At 38.6% G+C, this 22,974-nt stretch overlaps 2 protein-coding genes and 1 long non-coding RNA gene across 4 annotated transcripts; 2 read left to right on the top strand and 1 right to left on the bottom strand.

Moving 5' to 3' along the window:
- The first annotated feature begins 2,083 nt into the window (after positions 1–2,083).
- LOC137734178 (UDP-Glycosyltransferase superfamily protein) lies at positions 2,084–15,303 on the top strand. Its single transcript, XM_088697202.1, is given in 18 exon segments — positions 2,084–2,423; positions 3,160–3,841; positions 5,079–5,151; positions 6,775–6,861; positions 7,355–7,471; positions 7,558–7,676; positions 10,713–10,884; positions 11,006–11,169; positions 11,171–11,321; positions 11,630–11,833; positions 11,923–12,016; positions 12,019–12,294; positions 12,297–12,418; positions 12,550–12,771; positions 12,773–12,918; positions 14,037–14,189; positions 14,293–14,374; positions 14,453–15,303. Coding segments are annotated over 18 exon segments (3,594 nt in total). The 3' UTR covers positions 14,843–15,303.
- Positions 8,377–9,312, bottom strand: LOC148695497 (uncharacterized). Its single transcript, XR_015963958.1, has 2 exons — positions 9,258–9,312; positions 8,377–8,575 (listed from the first exon to the last, which is right to left on the bottom strand). It is a non-coding gene; the product is annotated as an uncharacterized LOC148695497 (long non-coding RNA).
- A 1,791-nt stretch (positions 15,304–17,094) lies between the features above and the next one.
- On the top strand, positions 17,095–21,258 carry LOC137735297 (uncharacterized). Of its 2 annotated transcripts, none has more exons than XM_088697800.1 (5): positions 17,095–17,247; positions 18,309–18,475; positions 19,326–20,397; positions 20,771–20,937; positions 21,043–21,258. In XM_088697800.1, exons 2-5 carry the CDS (start codon positions 18,342–18,344, stop codon positions 21,149–21,151), a joined length of 1,482 nt encoding a protein of 493 aa, XP_088553926.1. In that variant the 5' UTR covers positions 17,095–17,247; positions 18,309–18,341; the 3' UTR covers positions 21,152–21,258. The 2 variants fall into 2 exon arrangements, with proteins under 2 accessions (XP_088553926.1, XP_088553927.1); XM_088697801.1 differs by having other exon boundaries at positions 17,160–17,247; positions 18,294–18,475.
- The last annotated feature ends 1,716 nt before the right edge of the window (positions 21,259–22,974 follow it).

Genomic DNA, 22,974 nt, shown 5'->3' with positions numbered 1-22,974 from the left:
TTTATCAAATCTCAAAAAACAAACAGTTATAAACTTACCTGAAATTTTGCGCTCAAAGTCCTTACGAGTCTTTGAAAAAGCTCCAGTCTTCCAGCAGCATTACATGCTTGATCGACTACGATAGTCTTCCTTCTCTTCTCACAGCCTCTGGTCCAACGATTCTTTCTTCTCAGGTTAACTTGTAGTCCTGGATGGCCAACTTGAATATGCGCCCATGCGCCGGACCTACTCCAGCTAACCGAACCCATAAACTGGTCCAACAGCCCAGACGCTAGTCTCTAGATTAGACTCGATTCTAACCGGATTGGTAGGTCTAACCAGTGGTGATTTGAACTCGTTTTTCAACAGATTGCAAATATTGTCTTCTTTTCTACTTGTTTTTCTTTTTGTTCTTCTAATTTCCTATAGTTTAACCCAAAATCAGAGCCCTAATTTTTTACTCACCCTCTCCTCTCTTTCCCTTTCCCTCTTTCGTTCTTCCCCACAACTTATCCTACAACACTCAATAATCTCTCCTTCATTTTGGATATCAAATTTGGTTCATGTAAATGCCGTCCATTTCAAAATCAACTTTTCACTTAAGCACGGAAAGGTGTGCAGAATCGAGATCGTCGTCTCTGTTTACGCTCAAAATTGTGAGGTCGAAGGCCAGTATGGTCAACCCTTTGTGGGTTTGGAGATCAAGACTGTAAGTAATGCACAACAAAATTTAAGTGGTTCACCTAAACAACTGAGATGCGTCTACTGTATACTTTTATATGATATAGGTTATAAGAAGTGGTCGACATTAGTCTAATCTTTGTTTCCTCTTGTGTGTCCGACCGTTTACAAGAGGTATCTATCCCCCTTATATATGCCTTCAGGGAGCCTCGAAAGTCTAGAGCTTTCAAGTACTTCATCGCTGAGCATTAAATGAACCAAACATGTTGGCTGAGCATTAAATGAACCAAACATGTTGACATGACTCGTGCTATTGCTTCATTATTCGATCGACATGTTGAGATGAAATGACATTTGTTCAAAGTTGTCTGCATGTTTTCTTGGGCCAACACGTACTGAGCCCCTTGCTCGACCTTGGGGTTTGAGGAAACCCACACCCAAGCTTGGTCTGACAGCCTTTATGCCCCTTGATAGGCTTCTGCTCTTGCAAATCGCTAACACATTGCTTAGAGTTCCAAGTAGGCCTATTTCTGGGTCTTTGTGCTATAAAGTTTTTAGTTTGCCGACTTGCCTTAAACGATCGGAAAGTACTTCATGATAAGATGTTTGGCCTAGAGCCAGACCATTGAGGGGTCACTCATAGCCCTCGAAACTGATTCCTTTAGTTCTATTGGGCTGATTTATGGGCCCCTTGCCCTACGCGTCTATTCTCAGGCTTGTATTGTTTCAAGGGTCGAAAAGGATCCTGCCTTAACAGTCTCAGTTTGGGTCATTGTAGCGCCTCCTTCCACCACAATCGTTTTGTTGGTGGTGGAATTTTCAGAGTCAAAGCTTCGTTCTGGCCGGTCTTCGGAGGCGAATCTTGGATCAGATTTGAAGTACTGTTTATTATAAAGGTTAGGGATCTAAGAGGAAAGTATGTTGTTGGTTGTGGTGGCTTGATGATATGCTTTTCTCTACATGGTTTAAATTTCCGACGTATTTGCGATTCTGGTGGTGGTTTTGGTGACTTTGAAGGTAGTTGGCCTGCTTTCATGGTGGCTGCTGCAGTAAACTGGGTTCGTTCATCAACATGAGCGTGTTTTGTTAACTGCATGGGCCTTCCGTTCGTCTGTTTTTATTTTTCACTTTGTGGGCGGGCCACCTTGCAAGCCTTGGGTAGTATTGTAATTTCCCATTCATCTAATGAAAGTTTCTTTTTGTCAAAAGAAAAAAGTCTGCAATTCCTCTCTCTCTCTCTCTCCCTCTCCCTCTCTCTCTGTCTTTCTCTCTCCCCCCATGCAACCTCTCACGACCACGCAACCCCACCACCCCATCACCTCCTTCACTTTCTCTCTAAAGCTCTCGGAGTCTTCTTCTCGTCACTTTCCCGGGAATATAGCCTACGAGAACATTTTAGAGAAAATAATATTAAGTCCTTGCAATGGGCCGGAACTCATTGTCTCCTCTAGCTATCCTCGACGACAGTGGCGGTGCCGACGGTACCGATATCTGTTTCCTCTCTATTCGCGATCGTTTTCCTCTCAAGCGGAACCCTTACCCTAGCCACCAAAAAGACCCAGCCAGGGGGGGCTTCACGTATCGACAACCGTTCCTCCGCCCCCCGCTGAGATCGCACCACCTCTTCTATCGCAAGGGCTTGCTGTGGCTTTTTCCCTTCAAAGGAAAGTCGTCGTTCTACGTGGTCCTCATTTTCGCGCTCTTTTTATTCGCTGTGGCCACGTTGGTGTTGCAGAGCTCCATGACATTGGCCTTCAGGCAAGGTAGCGAGAGAGGGCGCTTGCTCAGGGTGTTGGATAGTGGCCAAATTAGGCTAGGAAACAAAATAATAGTGATGAGGGAACATCATGATGAGGATTATGTTTCCTTGTTTTGTGGCTTAATTTGTTCCTTGTTTTGTGGCTTTTTCAAAGCCATAATTATTTGGTCCATGTGAAAGCCACGGGGTGGTTTTCCTATTGTTTTAATTGGCAGCATTTGTTAAAGAAGTCGAAAGCAAGAAATAAGAAAATGATGAAGGAACATCATGATGAGGAAACATCATGATGAGAAAGCATAAAGAAGCATCCAAGGGGAGAGCATTCGGCTCTCCCATGGGAAAAGTTGAACATTTTATATTAAGGCATTTGTTATGCCTTATGGTTAATAGAGAGAGTTGCAGAGAGAAATCAAGAGAGCTAGAGTGAAAGGTATTTTGTGAAAGAACTCTTGGGGTAGAGTGAGGCTCTTGAGAAAAATTCTGTGAGTGGGTGTACAAGGGATATGGGATTGGGTTATGTCGATTTAACTCATGTGTAACTTGTACTGTTTTTCTCATAGTGAAGAGCAATATCTCTCCGAGAACGTAGGCAGGTTTTTGCCGAACCTCGTAAATTTCTCGGTGTCTTTATTTCTTGTATTTTAAACTATTCAACTGTGGGTTTGTATGTTGGTGAAGATAATTAGCCAAGGCACAACAATTGGTATCAGAGCTTTGTGGGAAGCTTTGGTTCATTGAAGGTTCAGATTTATTATTCACCATGATGACTACAAACATGTCGTTTTCAGTTGAGAAGTTTAATGGGAAGGACAGTTTTACTCTCTGGCAGATGAGAGTAAAGGATGTCTTGACTCAACAAGGCTTGGTTAGAGCTTTGAAGGGAAAAGATGGGAATCCTAAAGAAATGACAGATGACCAGTGGGAGGAGCTAGAGTCGCGTTGTGTTAGCACGATTCGACACTGCATAGCTGATAACATTATCAACAATGTTATGGATGAAGATTATGCGCCTGCATTGTGGGAGAAGTTGGAAAAACTCTATATTGCTAAGAGTTTGACCAACAAGTTACATCTGAAGAGGAAGCTGTACAAGCTGAAGATGGATGAAGGTGGGAATCTCATGGACCACATGAATGTGTTCAATGGATACTTGGATCAATTGAGGAAAGTTGATGTTAAGGTTGAGGAAGAAGATAAAGCCCTCTTACTTCTTACATCACTTCCAGATTCGTATGAGAATCTTGTGACAATATTATTGCATGGAAAAGATACAGTAAGTTTGGAGCAGGTGCAGGCTTCTTTGGTGTCTTATGATACACAAAAGAGGAAGACCATTGTTGATGGTGGGCACGAGACTGCTTTAGCTGTTCAAGGTTGGAATCATGGAAGAAAATTAGGAGGAGGATTTGAGAGAGACAGCAGGTTCAAATCAAGCTCCAAAGGCAAGGGACCACAATGCTATGACTGCAAAGAATTCGGGCATAAAAGGATAAATTGTCCTTTGAGAAAAAGAAAGGATGATCTTGGTCCAGGTAGCAGCAATTTCGTGGCGAAAGACTTCGAGTATGCCCTCTAGGTACTCGAAGCAACACATCTCCTGGACATGTATAGTCTCAAGTGTTGCAGGGGTTTTGCAGCAGGTGGAGCTATGGGATTCACAGGTGATGAGATGGTCCTGAAGAATGAGAAGTGTGAGGAATGTTTGTCTGGCTCGACGGGTGTTGCTGGAAATGGGTGCACTGACAAGTTTCCAAGTTGCAGACAATGAAGAGGAGGAAAACCTGCTGGAGGAGACGAGGATGTGTCGAGATCCTGTCTGAAGCTAAATGTTTTTTTTTTGCTTGCAGCAGCTGCACATGCATTGGCAGTGACTGAATCGGAACAGGACCAACAAGGTTGATTCAGAGTGTGCATGCTGGTACGTAAGGCCAATGGACTTTGGTACAATTTGGCCAAGGTGGAGATTGTTGGATAGTGGCCAAATTAGGCTAGGAAACAAAACAATAGTGATGAGGGAACATCATGATGAGGATTATGTTTCCTTGTTTTGTGGCTTAATTTGTTCCTTGTTTTGTGGCTTTTTCAAAGCCATAATTATTTGGTCCATGTGAAAGCCACGGGGTGGTTTTCCTATTGTTTTAATTGGCAGCATTTGTTAAAGAAGCCGAAAGCAAGAAATAAGAAAATGATGAAGGAACATCATGATGAGGAAGCATCATGATGAGAAAGCATAAAGAAGCATCCAAGGGGAGAGCATTCGGCTCTCCCATGGGAAAAGTTGAACATTTTATATTAAAATGCTCTCCAATGGGAAAAGTTGAACATTTTATATTAAGGCATTTGTTATGCCTTATGGTTAATAGAGAGAGTTGCAGAGAGAAATCAAGAGAGTTAGAGTGAAAGGTCTCTTGTGAAAGAACTCTTGGGGTAGAGTGAGGCTCTTGGGAAAAATTCTGTGAGTGGGTGTACAAGGGATATGAGATTGGGTTATGTCGATTTAACTCATGTGTAACTTGTACTGTTTTTCTCATAGTGAAGAGCAATATCTCTCCAAGGACGTAGGCAGGTTTTTGCCGAACCTCGTAAATTTCTCGGTGTCTTTATTTCTTGTATTTTAAACGATTCAACTGTGGGTTTGTATGTTGGTGAAGATAATCAGCCAAGACACAACAGAGGGAAGGCTTGAAGTTTGGGAGCACCTTGAGGTTTGTGCCTGGGAGGGTTTCGAGAAGGTTCGTGGAGGGTGATGGGCTTGATCAGGCTTGAAAGGAGTCGAGGATTGGTGTTCGCCCACCGAGGCTCGCTCTTGTGAGTGTCATTTTCTTGCTGCATTTGCTTGAATCTGAATTGTTTGTTATGAATTTGAAATTACATTTCGTAGTAATCGTGTTTATCAAGTGTGCTTGAGGTCTTTTAATTCATCACATTTGGACAATGGGAGCATATCTGGAGCTGGTAAACTAGATTTTTTAATCTGGCCAAAAAGGAAAGTAGGATTTTGATTCTAATGTTCTAACCTAGCATGTATTTCATGGTTCCGACGTACAGTTTACTATAATGAAATAGGAGGAACATTCGTCGGGTTAGGATAGGTGACGATGGAGAAAGCAATTTTGTTGCGAAGGGGTGGACCGGTGGTGATTAATTTTGCATTAGGTGGGAAATTAGCGTGTTTCTGGATTGGGAAGTCAATAATTAAGCATGCTTATTCCTAATGTCTTATAACAGCCACACGAAAGAATAATTTATTCCTGATAGATTTTACATGGCGCATATTTCAGTTATTTCATTGTATGATACCTGCAAAATTTTGGGACTTTATAATTCTTTAGATGCCCCATCAGCTTCAACAATTCATATCTGCAGCATGCGGGTTCTTTTGAGCGCCTGTCAGTTTTGTCACTGCTGAATCTTGAAGGAAAGAAAGCACTCATTTTTTTTTTTTTTTTGGATAAGAAACAGGTTACTTCTATTAATAATCAAAGAGCACAGGTAAGGTGGACAAGAAGTCCACAACTGAAACAAAAACTACCAGTAATAAGAGAGAATATAGAAACAACATCGTAAAATATCCTAACAGTTACACAACAGATGCACCCAGTCAATAAATTAATGGCGAAGGACAACTCTTTAAACTCTGAAGCAGCAGATGCCCACCAAGAATAAGCAGATTTTACAATGAAAAACTTCTTCTTCTTTTTTCATGGCATGAAATAGTCCTCAGATCCTTTGTTTTTGGCTGGACGATATATTTGACTATATTTCTGGTAAACCCTGGTTTGATGAATAGGCGAAATCCTTTGGTCTTGAAATCAAAATACAAACCTAGTCCTCTCATACTCTGTTTTCTTCTTTCATAATTTCGAAAACTAATTTGGCTGTTTGAAGTTGAGCTAGCCGGTTTATGGTAGTGTAAGGGGCTTTCAATATTGTCCCCTCTAGTAACTAGTAGCTCTCTTCTAGTAACTCACACGACCAGTATTATTTAAAGCGAAACAGTCTGTTTGATCTCTGTATGGTCATAGACTCAATGCTGCCTCATATTAAAGCTTAGAGTGGCTAATGGTTATGTACAAGGCACCTGGTCCCTCTCTTTCTATGTTTATGTACAATCTCAGAGTGGCTTTATTGTACATGCAATTTTCTTCCGAATATAAATGTATGGATGTTAGAAGTATCTTGTAGCTGCCAGGCATGATCAAATTTTTATTTTCATATACTAATTAGAATCTGGAGGTGTGTGTGTCGATATCTTTGGCTACCATACTCACCAGAATAGGCAGTCTTATTTTAACAAGTTTTGTGCATTGAGATGATTTTCACTTTTGGTTGTGCCTACTTTTGATACTTGTCAGATCTTGGGAAACATGAAGAAAGATCCACAATCTTTGATGTTAATTACTGTCATGAAGAATATCAAGAAACTGGGTTATGAACTTAAGGTCAGTTCTTAGTGCATGTGCTCATTTTTTTGTTTTTGCCATCTGATGAGAAGCAAAATATCTTTATGAATGCAGGAATAGGAGGTCGAAACTTAGGGAACAAGCTGTTTTCTGAAGATAAATAAACAGCCTCTTTAATCCATCTTCTAGAACCGTGCATATAAATTTCTTATCAGATTATAGTTGCAAAAAACTAAACAATATCGTAAGATACAGCTGCCCTTCCAATGCCTATGAAAAAAGAAGAAAGGCCGATCTTGGAATTTCACAGGAAAACGAAGCCCACAACAATGCCCAAAAGAAAACAAATTTTCATGTATTTCTTTGCTAATTGAGGACTTTATGCTAATCGATTGGGAGAATGCAAAACTTTTATGGAATTGCAGTGTGTGATGGCTGCTCCTTTATATGGGAAAAGGAAGAAGTGCAAATTAATTGTGTTACTAAAATAAGTCATTCATACTTATGCTCTCTTGCAATGCCTATGTAACAGATTTTTTCTGTGGCGAATGGTAAAGCACATAAAATGTGGGAGCAACTTGGTGGCCAGATTTCGGTTCTAGCTCCGGAGTGTTATGGGCTTGTTGATTGGTCGATGTACGTTCGCCTCGTATTTTATATTTGGGGTTTTTACCCTAGTTTTTGTTTTGTTGTTTTTACTTGGACTGAAAGTTGTCAAAATTTGTTGATTCACAGGTAAGTTCAAAATTACCCTTACCCTTAGGTTTACTTGGCAAGATATTGACACCGGTTATTTTCTACAGTTTTGGAGGCGTTATTGTTGACTCGCTGGAGGCAAAAGAATCCATTTCAAGGTGGGTTTGTTTGACATTCCTTTTGTGGCTCACCGAGTTCTATGGTCCTGTAATTTAACTTTAGGAGGATCTCTCTTGCATGCACTACCTACTTCAGCATGGATCCAATCATATTCCATCTCATAAACCAAAATATTTTCACTGTTTGGTTGATTATCTTACTATCTGGAATGTTTAGACCTATTTGTTATTCAATTTATTTCAACCCAACTTGGGAGATAATAAAAAACATGGGGGTTGCTAATAATATGTCTAACATATTTGTTTATTTGGAGTTAGGAATGGATGTTAGAAGTGGTTGTAATATATTTAGAGAGCATTTAAACCATAACCAAAGTTTGTACCGTAATAAATTAAGTCACCTATTGTTTATTTATTTTTATAAACTTAAGCTATGGTTTACTCCATTAACTAATATTCACTTTTTGTCTGTCTTTAGTTCTTTCAGAAACAGTATAAATTTTCTCGTATAGAATTTTCCGCCTTCTCTTTTCTCATTCTTTTTCCTTTTATAACAGCAACTTACCCTAGTTAAGCATACGAAAGGTAAAAGTTAAGCATACGTGACACGCCCCGACCCCGAGGTCCTAGGGACATCGAGATGGTCACGTGCTGGCCGACACCTGAAGGGTGACGAAAGCCAATTAATTTAAACAAAAACTAAGAAATAATCTAAAGTACGAAATAAAGGCTAAATACATAAATAAAAGTTCAACTTCTAAGTATTAAAATTAGGTAAATACACAACACGTCCAGAGCATAAGTCTATCACAGAGTACAATCATAAACTAAGATAGAGAAGTGCTATTACAATAGATGAAAAAACGGAGCGAATATAACACAATATCACTGGTAGGGGAATGCCTCGTAGCTCAGGTCGTAATCCTCGTTCATAGGTCCTGAAGGGGGCGCAAAACAAACATGAGTGGACCAAGTTGATATATATATAATAAAACAGTTATCAACATACTAACCCCCAGGTTTTATGAAAACACATATATAATGAGAAACATAGGTTTTCCGAAATCTAGCATGTCGTGCAATGTCTCAAATCATAATTCGCATAAAATAATAAACACTAGTGAATGTCCGATATAACTCTTCAAGCCCCATGCCGGCTCCCCGCCTCTGAGCAGGCAATCAGAGGAAAATACACTTCAGGCCCATGCCGGCTACCCGTCTCTGAGCAGACAGTCAGAGGAAATCACATTCCAGGCCCTATGCCAACACCAAACCGTCGCCCGGGACGGATCAGATCTATCCTTACGTCCCGTAGCGGAAATGACCACTAGGTAGGTACAAAACCAGTGAACATACATATATTGAAAATCAACTTCATAGTATAAAGTCATCCATCATCTATACTATAAAGAGGTGTTCTAAACATGTTCTCAATATCATATCATCATCCATCAGATATTCTATAAGAATATAGGTTATAGGAAAAATAGTATAATTCAAACTAGCCTCAATAAGCATGTTATCTCGTAAAACGTTTCATAAAACATAATCATCAAATCATGCTTTTCATGTATGCATTTCTACTATTGAAACATGCATTTTTAGAAGGGGTCCACTCACCGTACACCGATGGTGCAAGCCGTACCAAACAGGAATAACGGAAACATTGCTAAGAATTGCACCTAAACACACAATTGGTACTTTCAGTCAAACTCTACTCAAACGATTGAATTTGGGAAAACGGACATCGTAAATGGGTTTAGAACGTCGAAATTAGCCTAGGAGGGGTCCCGCACGAAAACTCAAAAAGTCAACGGTCAAAGTCAAAAGTCAACGTTCAAAGTCAAAAGTTAACGCTGACCGTTGACCCAGTCAACGGTCAAAGGGTCGAAGTCAACGGGTCAGGGTCAACGGGTCAGGGACAACTCGGTTTGTGGTTTGGGTATTGGATCCGGGTTTGGGCTTTAGGGTTTGGGTTAGGATAAATGGGTTTAGGCTTTTAGGTGGGCTGGGTTTGGGTTTGAAATCACACGGCCCAAAGGCCCAAAACAAAAGGGTATTGGGTTTGCTAACATGGCCCTAAGGCCTTTGGGTTTTTAAAGAAACAAAAATAAAAATAAAAATGGAAAGGGTTAGGGTTTTGGGCCGAAGACCAAAACAGGCCTAAAGCCCGTGGGCGGTGGAGACGGCCTGAAGACCTGGGTGCACCGGAGGAGGACGCAGGAGCTTTCACAGCTCCGGCCAACGCTAAACATGCAACCTAGACCCCGATCTAGGTACCAAATTGAAACACTAGATGAGAGGAGTAATTCTATACCTTTGGTTCGCCGTAAAACGGCCTGTGGTGGCCGGAAAAACCCTCGGAAACCACGAAACTTGCCGGAGTTGGGTGTGCCTCCACCCGTGCCAAAAACACTCCAAAACCTTGGAATTAATGAACCCAAACTCAGTAAACACATCTAGGCAACGTTTAACATGAATAAAAGGGAAGAAACAAGGCTTACCCAACCGGAAAACGACGAAACTCGTCGGAGGTGCTCGGTGTCCTCCCGGCGACGCGAGCAGGGGAGAGAGAGAGAGAGAGAGAGATGCAGTTTAATGGCGACGTTGGTGACTCTCCCTGAGCTGGTGCAACTGTGGGTGTGTGTGTGCACTGTCACGGTGTAGAAGAGGGAGAGAAATGGGAGGGTTTCGAAGGAGAGAAGAACAAGTGCAGACAAAACAAAACAAAAGAAAGGAAAAGAAGAAAAAGAAAAAGAAAGAAAGAAAGGGAGTCACGGCAGGTGGGGGACAAAAGAGAAAAAAGGGAAGGGAGTTGGGGTGCTGCCACGTAGCAGCCTAGGATAGGGTAAAAACTTAAATTTTCAGATCTTGATTGGCTGAAAAAAATTGAGGACTAAAGTGATAATTCTATAAATTTTTAGGAAGAATTACAGAATTATCCTTATAAGCAGGGGCGGTGTAACAATACGAAAGGTAAAAGAGTACTCAAGCTAGTACTTTCATGTAATGAAATGCATGTATAAAGTGCTTCAGTTGGACTTGCTATGATTAGTGAGATTTAGATTCATTCAGCCTTATGCAGGAGCCTTTTTGTTCAGTACCACTGATATGGATAATTCAAGAAGATACACTTGCGAATCGGCTTCCCGTGTATGAAGAAATGGGCTTGAAACATCTTACTTCTCATTGGAAAAGTGCTTTTAGCGGAGCTAACGTTGTCGTGTTTCCAGATTTCAGTCTGCCGGTAGATCTTGCCTTCTTTTGTTTTTGAAATATTTGGTTGCACCGTATTTCCACTTACCTTGCAAAATAATCGTTATGTGGTTTCTTAAATTGTCTTATTTTTTCTTTCCATCCTGTGTCAGATGTTATATAGTGTTCTTGACACTGGAAACTTCTTCGTCATTCCTGGATCACCAATAGATGTTTGGGCTGCGGAAAGCTACAGAAAAACCTACTCCAAGAATCAGTTGAGGAAGAGCAATGAGTTTAGTGAAGATGATATGCTGGTTGTAGTTGTTGGAAGTTCTTTTTTCTAAGCTTTCATGGGACTATGCTGTGGCGATGCATTCTATAGGACCACTGCTAATAAAATATGCAAGGAGGGATGATGCAGGAAGGTTGTTCAAATTTGTTTTCTTATGTAGTAATTCCTCCGACGGATATGCTGATGCTTTCCAGGTAATTATCCTTAATCGATTATGCTGTTGTCCCGGTACTTATCACATATTTGAGCTTCTTGCATCTTATGTAAATGTATTCAAGTGCCTCTATTTTTCCAAAAAATGATTTTTGTGGCCAGTGGTAACTGAAAAAAAAAATTGCGATGTGAATCTGGTTGCTGACAGAATGATAACAGTGTTTGAAACTGACGTCCTTTTGTATTTCGTTGTGATATCTGGTTAATCTTCTGACTTGTTTTACTCATTCACTGGCATTTATTCATAGGACTATGTATGATCCATTTTGAACATTGATCTCTTGTGTAGGAAGCTGCTTCACATCTGGGACTTCTTCATGGATCTGTGCGGTATTATGGCTTGAATCGTGATGTCAACAGTGTGTTATTGATGGCTGACATTGTTCTCTACGGTTCTACACAAGATGTACAAGGTTTTCCGCCATTGCTTATCCGTGCCATGACCTTTGGGATCCCAGTTATTGCGCCTGATTTTCATGTCTTGAAGGAATATGTGAGTTCATTCAAATTCTTTGTCCTTTGTAATTTTCTTATCATGTCAAGGTGTCTGCTTTATTGTCTTTTACATTTGTGATATTACAGGTGGTTGATGGAGTTCACATGATATTGTTCCCAAAGCATAATCCTGATGCTTTAATGAGCGCTTTCTCGCTTATGATTTCAAATGGGAAACTTTCAAAATTGCTTCTTCTGGAAGACTGCTTGCTATGAACTTGCTGGCATCGGAATGCGTAACCAGTTATGCAAGGCTTATGGAGAATGCGCTAAATTTTCGGTCAGATGCTCTGCTGCCAGGGCCAATCTCTCAGCTTCAACAGGGTACATGGGAATGGAATTTGTTTGGGAATGAAATAGATTATAGAACAGGAAATATTCTGAACATTGACGAGCAGTAATCCTGGAATAACACTAGTGTCGTTAATGCCCTAGAAGAAGACTTGTTGGATTTGGTTACTCACCAAACATCTCTGATAATGTAACTTGGGATTCATCATTAGATATTCCAACTCAATTAGATTGGGATCTCTTGAAGGAATTTGAAAGCTCTGAAGTATATGAGACGTTAGAAATGGAGGAGGTATGTCATTTCCTGAAATTACAGAACTTTTGTGTCTCTAGTTCAGTCCTGCTTCTTCTTTCCCTCCCTTTTTATCTTAATGTGGTAGTTCTCAAAAGACGGCTGAAACAGGACATTCTTCTTGCTTGTAGCTATCAGAAAGAATGGAGAAAGATACTGGTTTTTGGGATGACATATATCGTAAGGCCCGAAAAGCTGAAAAGCTTAGATTTGAAGCAAATGAGAGGGATGAGGGTGAATTTGAGAGGACAGGCCAGACAATATGCATTTATGAGATATACAGCGGGTCTGGGACCTGGCCATTCTTGCACCACGGCTCTCTGTACCGTGGATTGAGCCTTGTGAGTTCCTTGCGTTTTGGAAGAAGCAATACAAGACAACACAAAAGGCGAAGTAATATACTTTTGGGGACGCTTGAACGTGAATGGTGGGGTGACGGGAAGTGAAGATGCACTCACGTTTTGGTCCGTATGTGACATCTTGAATGACGGACATTGCAGGTACTTGTAAGAAATATTAGTTGAAAATTTGGTGAATGAGTTATAACTGTGATTGTTGTGAAAGGTTTGGAAATCTAATTTGTGATGCAATGCTCCACAGAACAAGGATTTTTTTGGTGAGGCAGCCGTATGTTGGAGTTTGTGGCCAAGTGGACAAATGTCCAAAATAACTTTCGGCTAAAGAAAGAAAGTTGGAACACATTTCCTTGTTTTGGGGAAGAAAAAAGGGAAAAGTAAAAGGAAAAAGTTTTGGTGTCTTAAACACCCGTGAGGGCTCATTTCGGTTTAAAAAAAGGAGAGTAGTAGAGAGCAAGAAAAAAATGAGAAAGAGTGGAAAAGCATCCAAAGAGATGGTGAGAGCATTTGGCTCTACCATGGGCACGGGTGAGAGAAATCAAGAGAGCTAGAGTGAAAGATCTCTTGTGAAAGAACTCTTGGGGTAGAGTGAGGCTCTTGGGAAAATTCTGTGAGTGGGTGTACAAGGGATATGGGATTGGGTTATGTCGATTTAACTCATGTGTAACTTGTACTGTTTTTCTCATAGTGAAGAGCAATATCTCTCTGAGGACGTAGGCAGGTTTTTGCCGAACCTCGTAAATTTCTCTGTGTCTTTATTTCTTGTATTTTATTTTGTTCAACTGTGTGTGATTTTGGTGAGGTTGTAATCTGAATCTCGGTTCCGCACTAACGAACGGGCCAAGGCATAACACCGTATGCAGCCAGTCTCTCACAATGGGTGGGACAGTGGGTGCATAGGGCTGTCCAGTAGAAGAATTTGTCCTTTTAAACAATTGATGCTGTTATGGCTGGTATTATGAGAACATGAGGTTCCCTGTTGTCATCCAATGCCAATGGTACACTTAGAACCAAATCCACAGAAGAACGATTCCAGTTGCGTTACTCTATGCAATAAACTTTTGGTATACTGAACCCAACCACACACTTACATGGCTGCATCCGCAAAACGTTAATTCATATAGATCTTCACACAGATTTATGAGGCACTTACGGTTTCTTATATCCGTAATGCGAATGCCATTGGGTCTGTGTTTGTCTTATAGTTATGAGTTCATTAATTCATCAAGATAAGAGTATAATTTTTGTCCACTCGAATGCAGAAACGTTTTTGAAGATGCATTTCGCTGGATGTATACCTTGCCATCTAATACAGAAGCTCTCCCTCCCATGCCAGAAGATGGTGGTCACTGGTCTGCCTTGCATAGTTGGGTGATGCCAACTCGCTCCTTCCTCGAGTTTATCATGTTTTCTCGGTAATCTAATCACTATGGTTTCTGTTTTATTCTGTCACAGCACCTGACAGAAAAGGAACTTGCGGATGGTTATTGTAACTGAAATTTTGTATTTGAGCTACAGGATATTTGTTGATTCTCTGGATGCATTGCACGCCAATTCTGGCAATAGAAATATGTGTCTGTTGGTTTCCTCAGAACTTGAGGTACGTTATTTAGATCACGGTTTCTGGTCTCACTTGGAGTTATACATTCATCACTTACATTTTTAACAATGTCAACAGAGAAAGCATTGTTACTGTCGGATATTAGAAGTCCTCGTGAATGTCTGGGCTTATCATAGTGGACGAAAGATGGTTTTAATAGATCCAGTTTCTGGTTCACTGGAAGAGCAGCACCCAGTTGAGCTACGGAAAGGATTTATGTGGGCCAAGTATTTTGATAGTACATTGCTAAAGAGTATAGATGAAGATTTAGCAGAAGCCGCAGATGATGGTGATCATCCATGGGAGATGTGGTTGTGGCCACTCACCGGGGAAGTGCATTGGGAAGGAATTTATGAGAGGGAGAGGGAAGAGAGATATAGGCTAAAGAAGGACAAGAAAAGGAAAGCGAAGGAAAAATTACTCGAAAGAATGAGGCATGGATACAAACAGAAGACACTTGGGGGATAGAAAGGTTATAGTTTTAGTTGAAATTGTCTAGTTTTCGTCACACTCGAATTGCGATACAGCTATTTCCTAACCGTGGAGTGGAAAAAAAGAACTCTCGAGGATTGAGGACGAGCTTGATTCTTTCTAACATCGACAGCGTGGTCCGTAAAGACGAATTTTGTAGGTATTTTTCCTCTGACTGAACTGAACTTAGATAATCAAAGTGGATGGAAGACGGTAGCTTTTCCGGCAATCGCAGCTCACTTAGCATGCGAGGCGTTAACCTTCGCATTTCAAGTCGCACAGGGATATCAAGTTTCTTAGCAGTACACACGACATTCATTGAAATTCTTTTTCATAGTTGACAACATAATGTATTCTTTTGGCAAAGTTGATGGGAAGTTTTGATCAAAATAAAGCAGTTGCTGGCAGTTTCTTGCTTTGAATTTTCAGACACTGAATCAACCAGCGATTTTATTGTACGATTAGGAGAGTGCTATGTATATGCATGTTATCTTGGTTACAAGTGTAATAATCGTATCATTTTCGCGTTGAAAAGTCCTTTGATTCCATAGAAACTCTTTTACAACCAATGTATTGTCTTAGTGACACTATTGATGACATCGATGCTTGCCATTTTTCATGTATTCAAATGATACACTATCCGTTGGTTGCAAAGATAATCTCTCATCCTAATGGGGTTGATAAAGGTGCAAGTAACTAAGGGTCTGTTTGGTATTTTATTTGAAATTTTTTATCATTTTTCAAAATATTTCTTAAAAACATTTCTTGAAAACAATTTTCTTTAAGACTAAAAAACGTGATTGGTTTGCGATTTAAAAATTTTAAATCTTATGACTTAAACTAGACAAAGAGATCTAAAAAGAAGGGCTCGCAAGAGAGGGAGAAAGAGAAGAGAGGAGGAAAGAAAGTAAGAGATGGTTGGAGGAGAGACGAAAAAGAATCAAGAGAGGAAGAGGTGTGAGAGAAAGAATCGAGAGAATGAAGATAGCGGATTGGAGGAGCGATGAAAAAGGTTTAAAAAAAAAAAGAGGAAGAGAAAGAAGAGAGAGAGAGAGAGAGAGAGAGAGAGAGAGAGAGAGAGAGAGATTTGGAGTGAGAGGAGAGGAGGGAGAGAAAAGAAATGAGTGAACTTAAGTTTAAAAACTTTAAAAACTCACTTTTTATGTTTTTAGATAATAGACTATATTGAGTTAGTCTTAAGTTTAGTTTTTGAAATAAGTCTTATCAAACAAATTTTTAAAGTCTAAAACTTGAAAATTGTTTTTGAATTAAAAAAATTAAATTCAAGTAGAATACCAAATATGTGCTAAGCTTTCTTACGCACTTCGTTCGTCTACTTTCATGTTCTTCTAACGCCTAATTTTTAGCTATGCTTACTGTACTTCACACAAAAAATCACTTTATCCTGTACACTCTATTACGTCTGAGTTGACCCAAATCAAATTTACAATCATGGGTGCCATTTGCCCTTTGTAGAATGACAATCCGATGCAACCCTAATTGAGTATTTATGAATTGGAAAATGCTAATCACACATTTATTTTTACTTTCACACACATTTGTTAATTTTCTGTTATTGATATTCTTCAATTCATTTAATTCGATGACCAAAAATTGAAAGAGTGTGTGAAATGTAAAAATCGGTGTGTGGATAGCACACCGCAATGTTTAAAAAGATGCTAGCTAGTTAGGTGGCTAGGCGGCCTCTAGACGGATAGGCGGATTTAAGTAAATTGATTAATATCGTGTAAATAAGTGCCTATTTATACTTCACAAACACATAATTGTATTGGGATATAAATTGCAAAAAAAAAAATATATATATATATACATATATATATATTATAAAGTATTAGAACATATTAAAAATATAGGGAACAAACATAGAATGGGTGTTCGTCCAAGTATTCAACAATTCTCTTACATTTTATTGAAAAAATAAAATGCAAAATGAAAGTTATTGATTTTCTATCTAAATGAAAGTCGCAACCTAAATAAGTGCCTAGGAAATTTAGACAGTTCTAAACGCACTATATTAATTTTAAATTCTTAAAGACTATCAAAACGATAATTAGCAGCTTAGCGCCTAGGACCCTAAGCGGAGACTTTTAGGACGGTTGCACACCCTTATGAATTTGCCAGTTACCACGCCTTCCAACTTAATAATTACACCTCCGCATCCCGGCCTCTCAAAGCCCGACTAAATGCAATGCTGCCACTTAATCAACAGTCGCTTTGCCCTTATATTTATATAATTTTATCCTATATAAAAAATATAATATATATGTTTTGACTTTTGGCTTCTTCTTTTATCTCTCTTTCGCTCTCTCTGTCATCTCTCACTCTGGTAGTAGTAGGGTTTTGGAAAAACCCCAAAACCCAATCCCTCCCCATCTCTTCAGGTAATTCTCTCTGTCTCTTTTTTGTAATTTATTTGTTGGAATTAATGCATAATTAGTGGCATCGCAGCTGTAAATTCTTGAGTTGTGTAAAATCCATGTTTTGATTTGTGGAGTTTTGTTGATATAGATGTTTTCTCATGTGGGTTGCTCTTGGATTTTGTTTCTGTCACTGTCTGTTGATTTTTCCTCTTCAAATCGTGACTCTTTTGTACACACATATATACAAATACACACAACTCACTTTATAATGTATGTTTTTCTCACTCAATTTCTTCAGTTACTCAAAGCTGACCGTGTAATCTTTCGGTTGATCGAAGAAAAGATTCGTTGGGATTCTTTTTAATTTCCTCATTTTTCCTTTGGTGACTTTCTATTTTGCTGAATTTTCAGTTGAAATGAAAGAAATTTGTAAATATTCAACTTTTGAAACCCAGAAAGATAATTCAAAATTATGATAAACAAGAGTTTATAACCCTTGAGAAGAGGAACTTAGGACTTCTATAGCTAAGATCTTGTTTTGAATACCAATACTTTCACACCATTTGAAAATTGCAAACAAATCATGATTCCCAGGAGTGTTGGGTCAGTTTCTAGTATCATTGTGCTGGGTTTTTGTTTGTTCATGTGCAAACGAAATTTCGCCATCGGTTTTTTTCTTTTTCTCCCTGTAAGCTTTATCGAATAAGATAAAGGTGGTATACATTTTTATATGTTTTATTCTTTCATCTCATGACTCGGTTGAGTTTCCATTTTTGACTAATATGACTCATGATGGTTGCGAATGTTTATATATGTCTTCATCTTTGTTCTGATTAATGTTCAGGATTTGCTTCACTGGTCTTTCCTTGTTACTTGATCTGTTTTATTTCTTCTGTTTCAGTTATTACTGGCTAATACTAATTACTTAGACATCATCCAAATATCCAAAAAAGATAAATAAGATTTTAACAAAAGAAATTTTTTCAATGTCAAGTCTTAGATTGTTAGTGTCTGTTTTCTTTTCTCATGAGGATATTTTACATGTAACTCTTCTTTATCTCACAAAGGTTGCGTATCTGCAGGCTTAAATTTCAGAAGGTGCTGAACTGAGTGTAATGCATTCTGTAAAGGGTAGTTGGGTTGGGCAGACATTTGCCCTTGCTAAAAACAATGAATCTGAAGGAAGGAGATCCAGAATTCGGCGTTCAAAGGAAGAGAGGAAGGCAATGGTTGAATCCTTTATAAAGAAGTAATCACATCATAGTTTCTTTGTTTAAAATTTTCTACCATCGTAACTTATGAGAAAAAGAAAAGAGAAGTCACTAATCCTGTAACCAATATAGTTCTGATGAAATATACTAGGATTATGGGCACTAATCTTCTACCCCTTACTCAGGATAATGATATATATGAAATATCTTATATTGAAATTTGTTAATCCAGCATTACCTCATTGTTTCTTTGTACTCTTGATATTCTAGTTGACTAGGATACTAGTACATCTGTATGCTTTTAAGGTAGGGACCGTTTTCTGGATCCCTGTTTCTAGCTTCTGGATAAGCTTTGTCAAAATCTTATTTAAGCTATGATTTAGTCATTTATATGTTGAGTTTATGTAACTATTGTGAATACATAAGTGGGTATACAATATATATAGCCATTATATTCACTTTGAGATTTTGACTACCTTTGAAGATTAATGCTTTCTTCCGATTTATTGCCTGCCAAATTGATTGAAGTATGATGCTTTGATATATATATTTTTTTGTTCACCAGAATGATTTAGAAAATTTATTCTGTTGAAGCACTCTTTTAAGAAAATTTTATGTTTGTGTTCTTTACAGTCCATTTAACTGAAGAAAATCATAGTAAGGAAACTAATAAAACATATGGTTGTGTAGCACTTGTGTTTAGTAGGACTAACTTTTGATATGCAGTAGGAAAACTGTTCCTGTTAGAAGTTGATAGGAGTATTTTGATCGGTATATTGTAGTGTTATTGTGTATTTTCTTGCCACTGACTTCCACATCCATCTTAATATTTTTGAATTTCTGATTTCTGAAAAGAATGTGCAGCCTGTCTAATGGTCTTGCTTACAGGTACCAGAAACTAAACAATGGGAGTTTCCCGTCACTTAATCTTACCCACAAAGAAGTTGGTGGATCTTTCTACACAGTACGAGAAATTGTCCGAGATATAATCCAGGAGAATAGAGTGCTTGGTCCTGCTAAGTTCACTGTAGAGGAGCAGACCGTTGACCAGTTCTGGGAACACAATCCATTGGGAACCATTGCTGCAGAACCACAAAATTCTTTGTCAGTGTCATCAAATGAATCACAGTTTGTCACCAATAAAAATCAGGGTGCAATTGAAGAACTGGTTTTCGCATCTGATGGGCATTTAGTTAGACCTGAAAGTCAGATGTTTGAGAATGGGCGAATGATCAACGCTACTCAAGTAGAAGTGAATGACAGAGAATTTAATGAATTGAAAAGTACAGAGTTAGAAGTAAATGGACCAGTGGAAATAGAGAAGCATGTTGCTGTTGAATCTATAGTTTCTAATGGGCATTGTACTGAGCCTGAATATCTGAGTTTTGGAAGTGGACAAATCAATGGCAGCGAGGTAGATATGAAAGTGAAAGAAAGGGAGGAACAAACATATACAGAGCTGCAAACAGTTGAACCTTTGGAAGCAAAGAAGAATGGTGAAGAAGTTCTGGCAACATCTAGGCCTAAGGTGACTCCTATAGCAGCAGATGTAATGGTGGAGACATTCCCATTAAAGCCGGTAACTAGGAAACCTGAGAGCTTGGATGGAAGTTTACAAGTAGTAGCAGATTTGACTAAGTCTACTGAGGACAAAGGAACTAGAGCGATGGAGTCAGCTTGTGTTGATAGTTCGCCGGTGGATACATTGAGTTCCATGAAGGGCATGGATGATAATGTAGAGATAAATCTTTCAAGTCCATTGGTTGAAAACAAATCCAGCCCAGTGGATGAAGCACTAGGACATGCCATAGATCCATCACTTGAAAGCTCAAATTCCTCAACCTTTAATGAAGGTATTGTGCATGAAACAGGAAGCACAGACCTTAGTGTCAAATCACCTCATAAAGATGTTCCCACCTCAGAGATCTTTGAACAAAGCCAGCTGACTGAGGGATCTAAGGTAGTTTTAAATTGGAATGTCTTGTGTAGATTTTCATCTTTTTTTGTCATAATTACCAACCAAACTTCACAACTGAAATGTCAATATTGTCATGTTTTTGAATTTTCACAATTGTGGATTAGACGTGTTCAGTATCAATATTGTGATACGTATTATCTAGTTCTAGTCATGATGTTATTACTGTTGTAACATTGTCTCTTAGATTAATAGCGATGGCAAAAACTTGATTGTCCATACCATGTTGAGTGAAGAACTCTGTTTTCCTTAACAATGATATGAAAAATGGTATACCTGTTATTGTTCAAAACTTGTTAGAGTGGAAATTTCAGATTCATTGACCAAAAAACGTTAAATTGTTGGTGCATATTTACAGGCTGATAAAGCTCCAGATAGTTTACATGCAAAGAATATCAACGGTACCAGTGGTAGCAGCGAGCTGTTGAAAACCAAAGAGGTGCTTGTGGTTGAAGATGAAGTTGATGTCCAGACCAGCGGCAGTTTGATGAAAGGAAGCAAACCAACTTTAGACAGAATTAATCTGTAAGTATATGTTGTAAACCCAGTTCAGTTACATCACATAACTAGGAAATTTGACAAGATTGTTCAGGATGATTAATTTTTCTTGTCAATTGTTTCTTTGGGCAGTGAATCATGGGAAGGTGCATCTAAAAAGTCCAAAAGACCAGAAGGTAACCCACTTTGGGATGTATTTAAAGCGTTTTTAGACGCCTTTGTGAAATTCTGGTCTGAATGAACTTAAGAGTATAGTTTCAAATTTTGCTAGTGATGAGTGAGCAAGGAGTTATGTACATGCCAGTCATTTGTGATTTCATCCTTACTTAATTGTGTGGTCTTTCTCTAGATTATCGCTTTATCTTGTTCCATACTTGACATGGTTCATGTGTTGCTTCATCTTTTCCTCGACAAAATTTCTAATTATCTCTTGTACATTACTCATCAAACGGCGGCATCCATGTTGTTTTAGAGAGACACTGCTGAATTAAGATTATTAGGTGATGGGTTGTGCTATAATTGCTTGTACTCTGCATACTTAAATTCGTAAAATTGCGGGATGGTCTTTCGCACAGTTGCACTCTTGTGATGGTTAAAGAGTTGTTCTGGTGACATTTTAGGGATTCACATTCTCTTGTAAATATTTGTGATCTGATTCGTCATCCATCAAGAATCAGGTGTTTTTAGTGTGACAATGTAAAGGACAGTCTCACATCGCAAATGTATTAAACCTTGCATGGGTTTGGGTTACTCTCCACATTGCCAGTTGGTTTTATAGTAGAACCCAAACTTTCATCTACCACCATTTGCCGAGTTTCCGGATGGATGTTTTAGTTTAACGGCAGTTGGACCTTGTTCAAGCATTTTATGGTCAGCACTATAAAAGTATGGCTACGAGATCGTAACGGCTTGGAAAACCGAAACAAACTCCTTTTGATGTGTTTGGGTGAAGTGGATGAGCAAAACTGTTGGTTTTCAGTAGTGTTTCGTGCTTGGCATAGGTAAACAAAAGTACATGTGCTTCTTCATGAAGCGATTGCAGGTGAAAGCAAGCCTCGGATTTAAATCTTCATGCAATTATACAAATTTTATACACAAAAAAGGGTAGTATCCAATTTTCAGTTTTCAAAGCAAGTGAGCATTTATTATAGTGGTGGAAAGGAGTTGAGCTCTTGTATGATGGCGTGAGTTCGATCCAGTCAGCGGCTAATTTAACATCTAAACTAACAAAATCTAGCGGCTAATTTAACATCTAATCTAACAAATTCTATCGTTTTACAAATTTTTTTTGTATTTTTCAATTTTCAAAGAAAGTGAACAAAAATTGAAAATAAAATGATTATCAAACTGCAAAGTCTATACCGATATAGTTTCAGTTAAGTATGCTTCTTTAAAAAATTTGAAAAAAATTCCCTTAATGTTACACCATTGGTTCCTGTATCCATTTAACTCAAATTAACTTTTTTACATACAACATGGATACTTTTACTTACATGAACAAATGAATTAATCTCAGTGAATTGATGTGGTACAAGTTACCTGACTTTTGTATTCGAGTCAAAGTAGACAATAAACTAGTCCCTCCCTCCCCCTTTGCTAATTGACTTAGTTTTCCTTAACAAAGTTGATTAATTAAATAAGGCTAAGCAGAATTAGATAGAAGAAATAACCTTTGCTCTACAGCTTTCTCGTGACTATATTTTGTCTACTAAATGGAGATGTATCATGCAACATATGGGTTTCTTATTATTATATATCTGTGTGTACGTAAAAAGTCATACGTACTGAATATTTAAATAAAATAATATAGAAAAGAAAAACTTAACGAAGTAAGATTGGAACCACCATGGAGTGATCCAGTGGTTAATGAGAAGTCTAGATCATGTTACACATGCCACGTTCTCGGTACAATTCTTGACACTCGTAAATTACACGACGATAACCAGAAGGCTGAAATGTCTCTCTAAGTCTTTCAGCCCCTGAAAGAATGGACTACTGATGAAGACCACCGACTAATCTCTTTTTAAATAAAGAACGAGGCAAGCTTCGGAATATTGTTGTCTT

The sequence above is a fragment of the Pyrus communis genome, chromosome 7, assembly GCF_041283825.1.
Source record: "Pyrus communis isolate YQ-2024b chromosome 7, ASM4128382v1, whole genome shotgun sequence".
NCBI classification, from domain to species: Eukaryota; Viridiplantae; Streptophyta; class Magnoliopsida; order Rosales; family Rosaceae; genus Pyrus; species Pyrus communis.
This window is presented reverse-complemented; position numbering and strand designations above follow the sequence as displayed.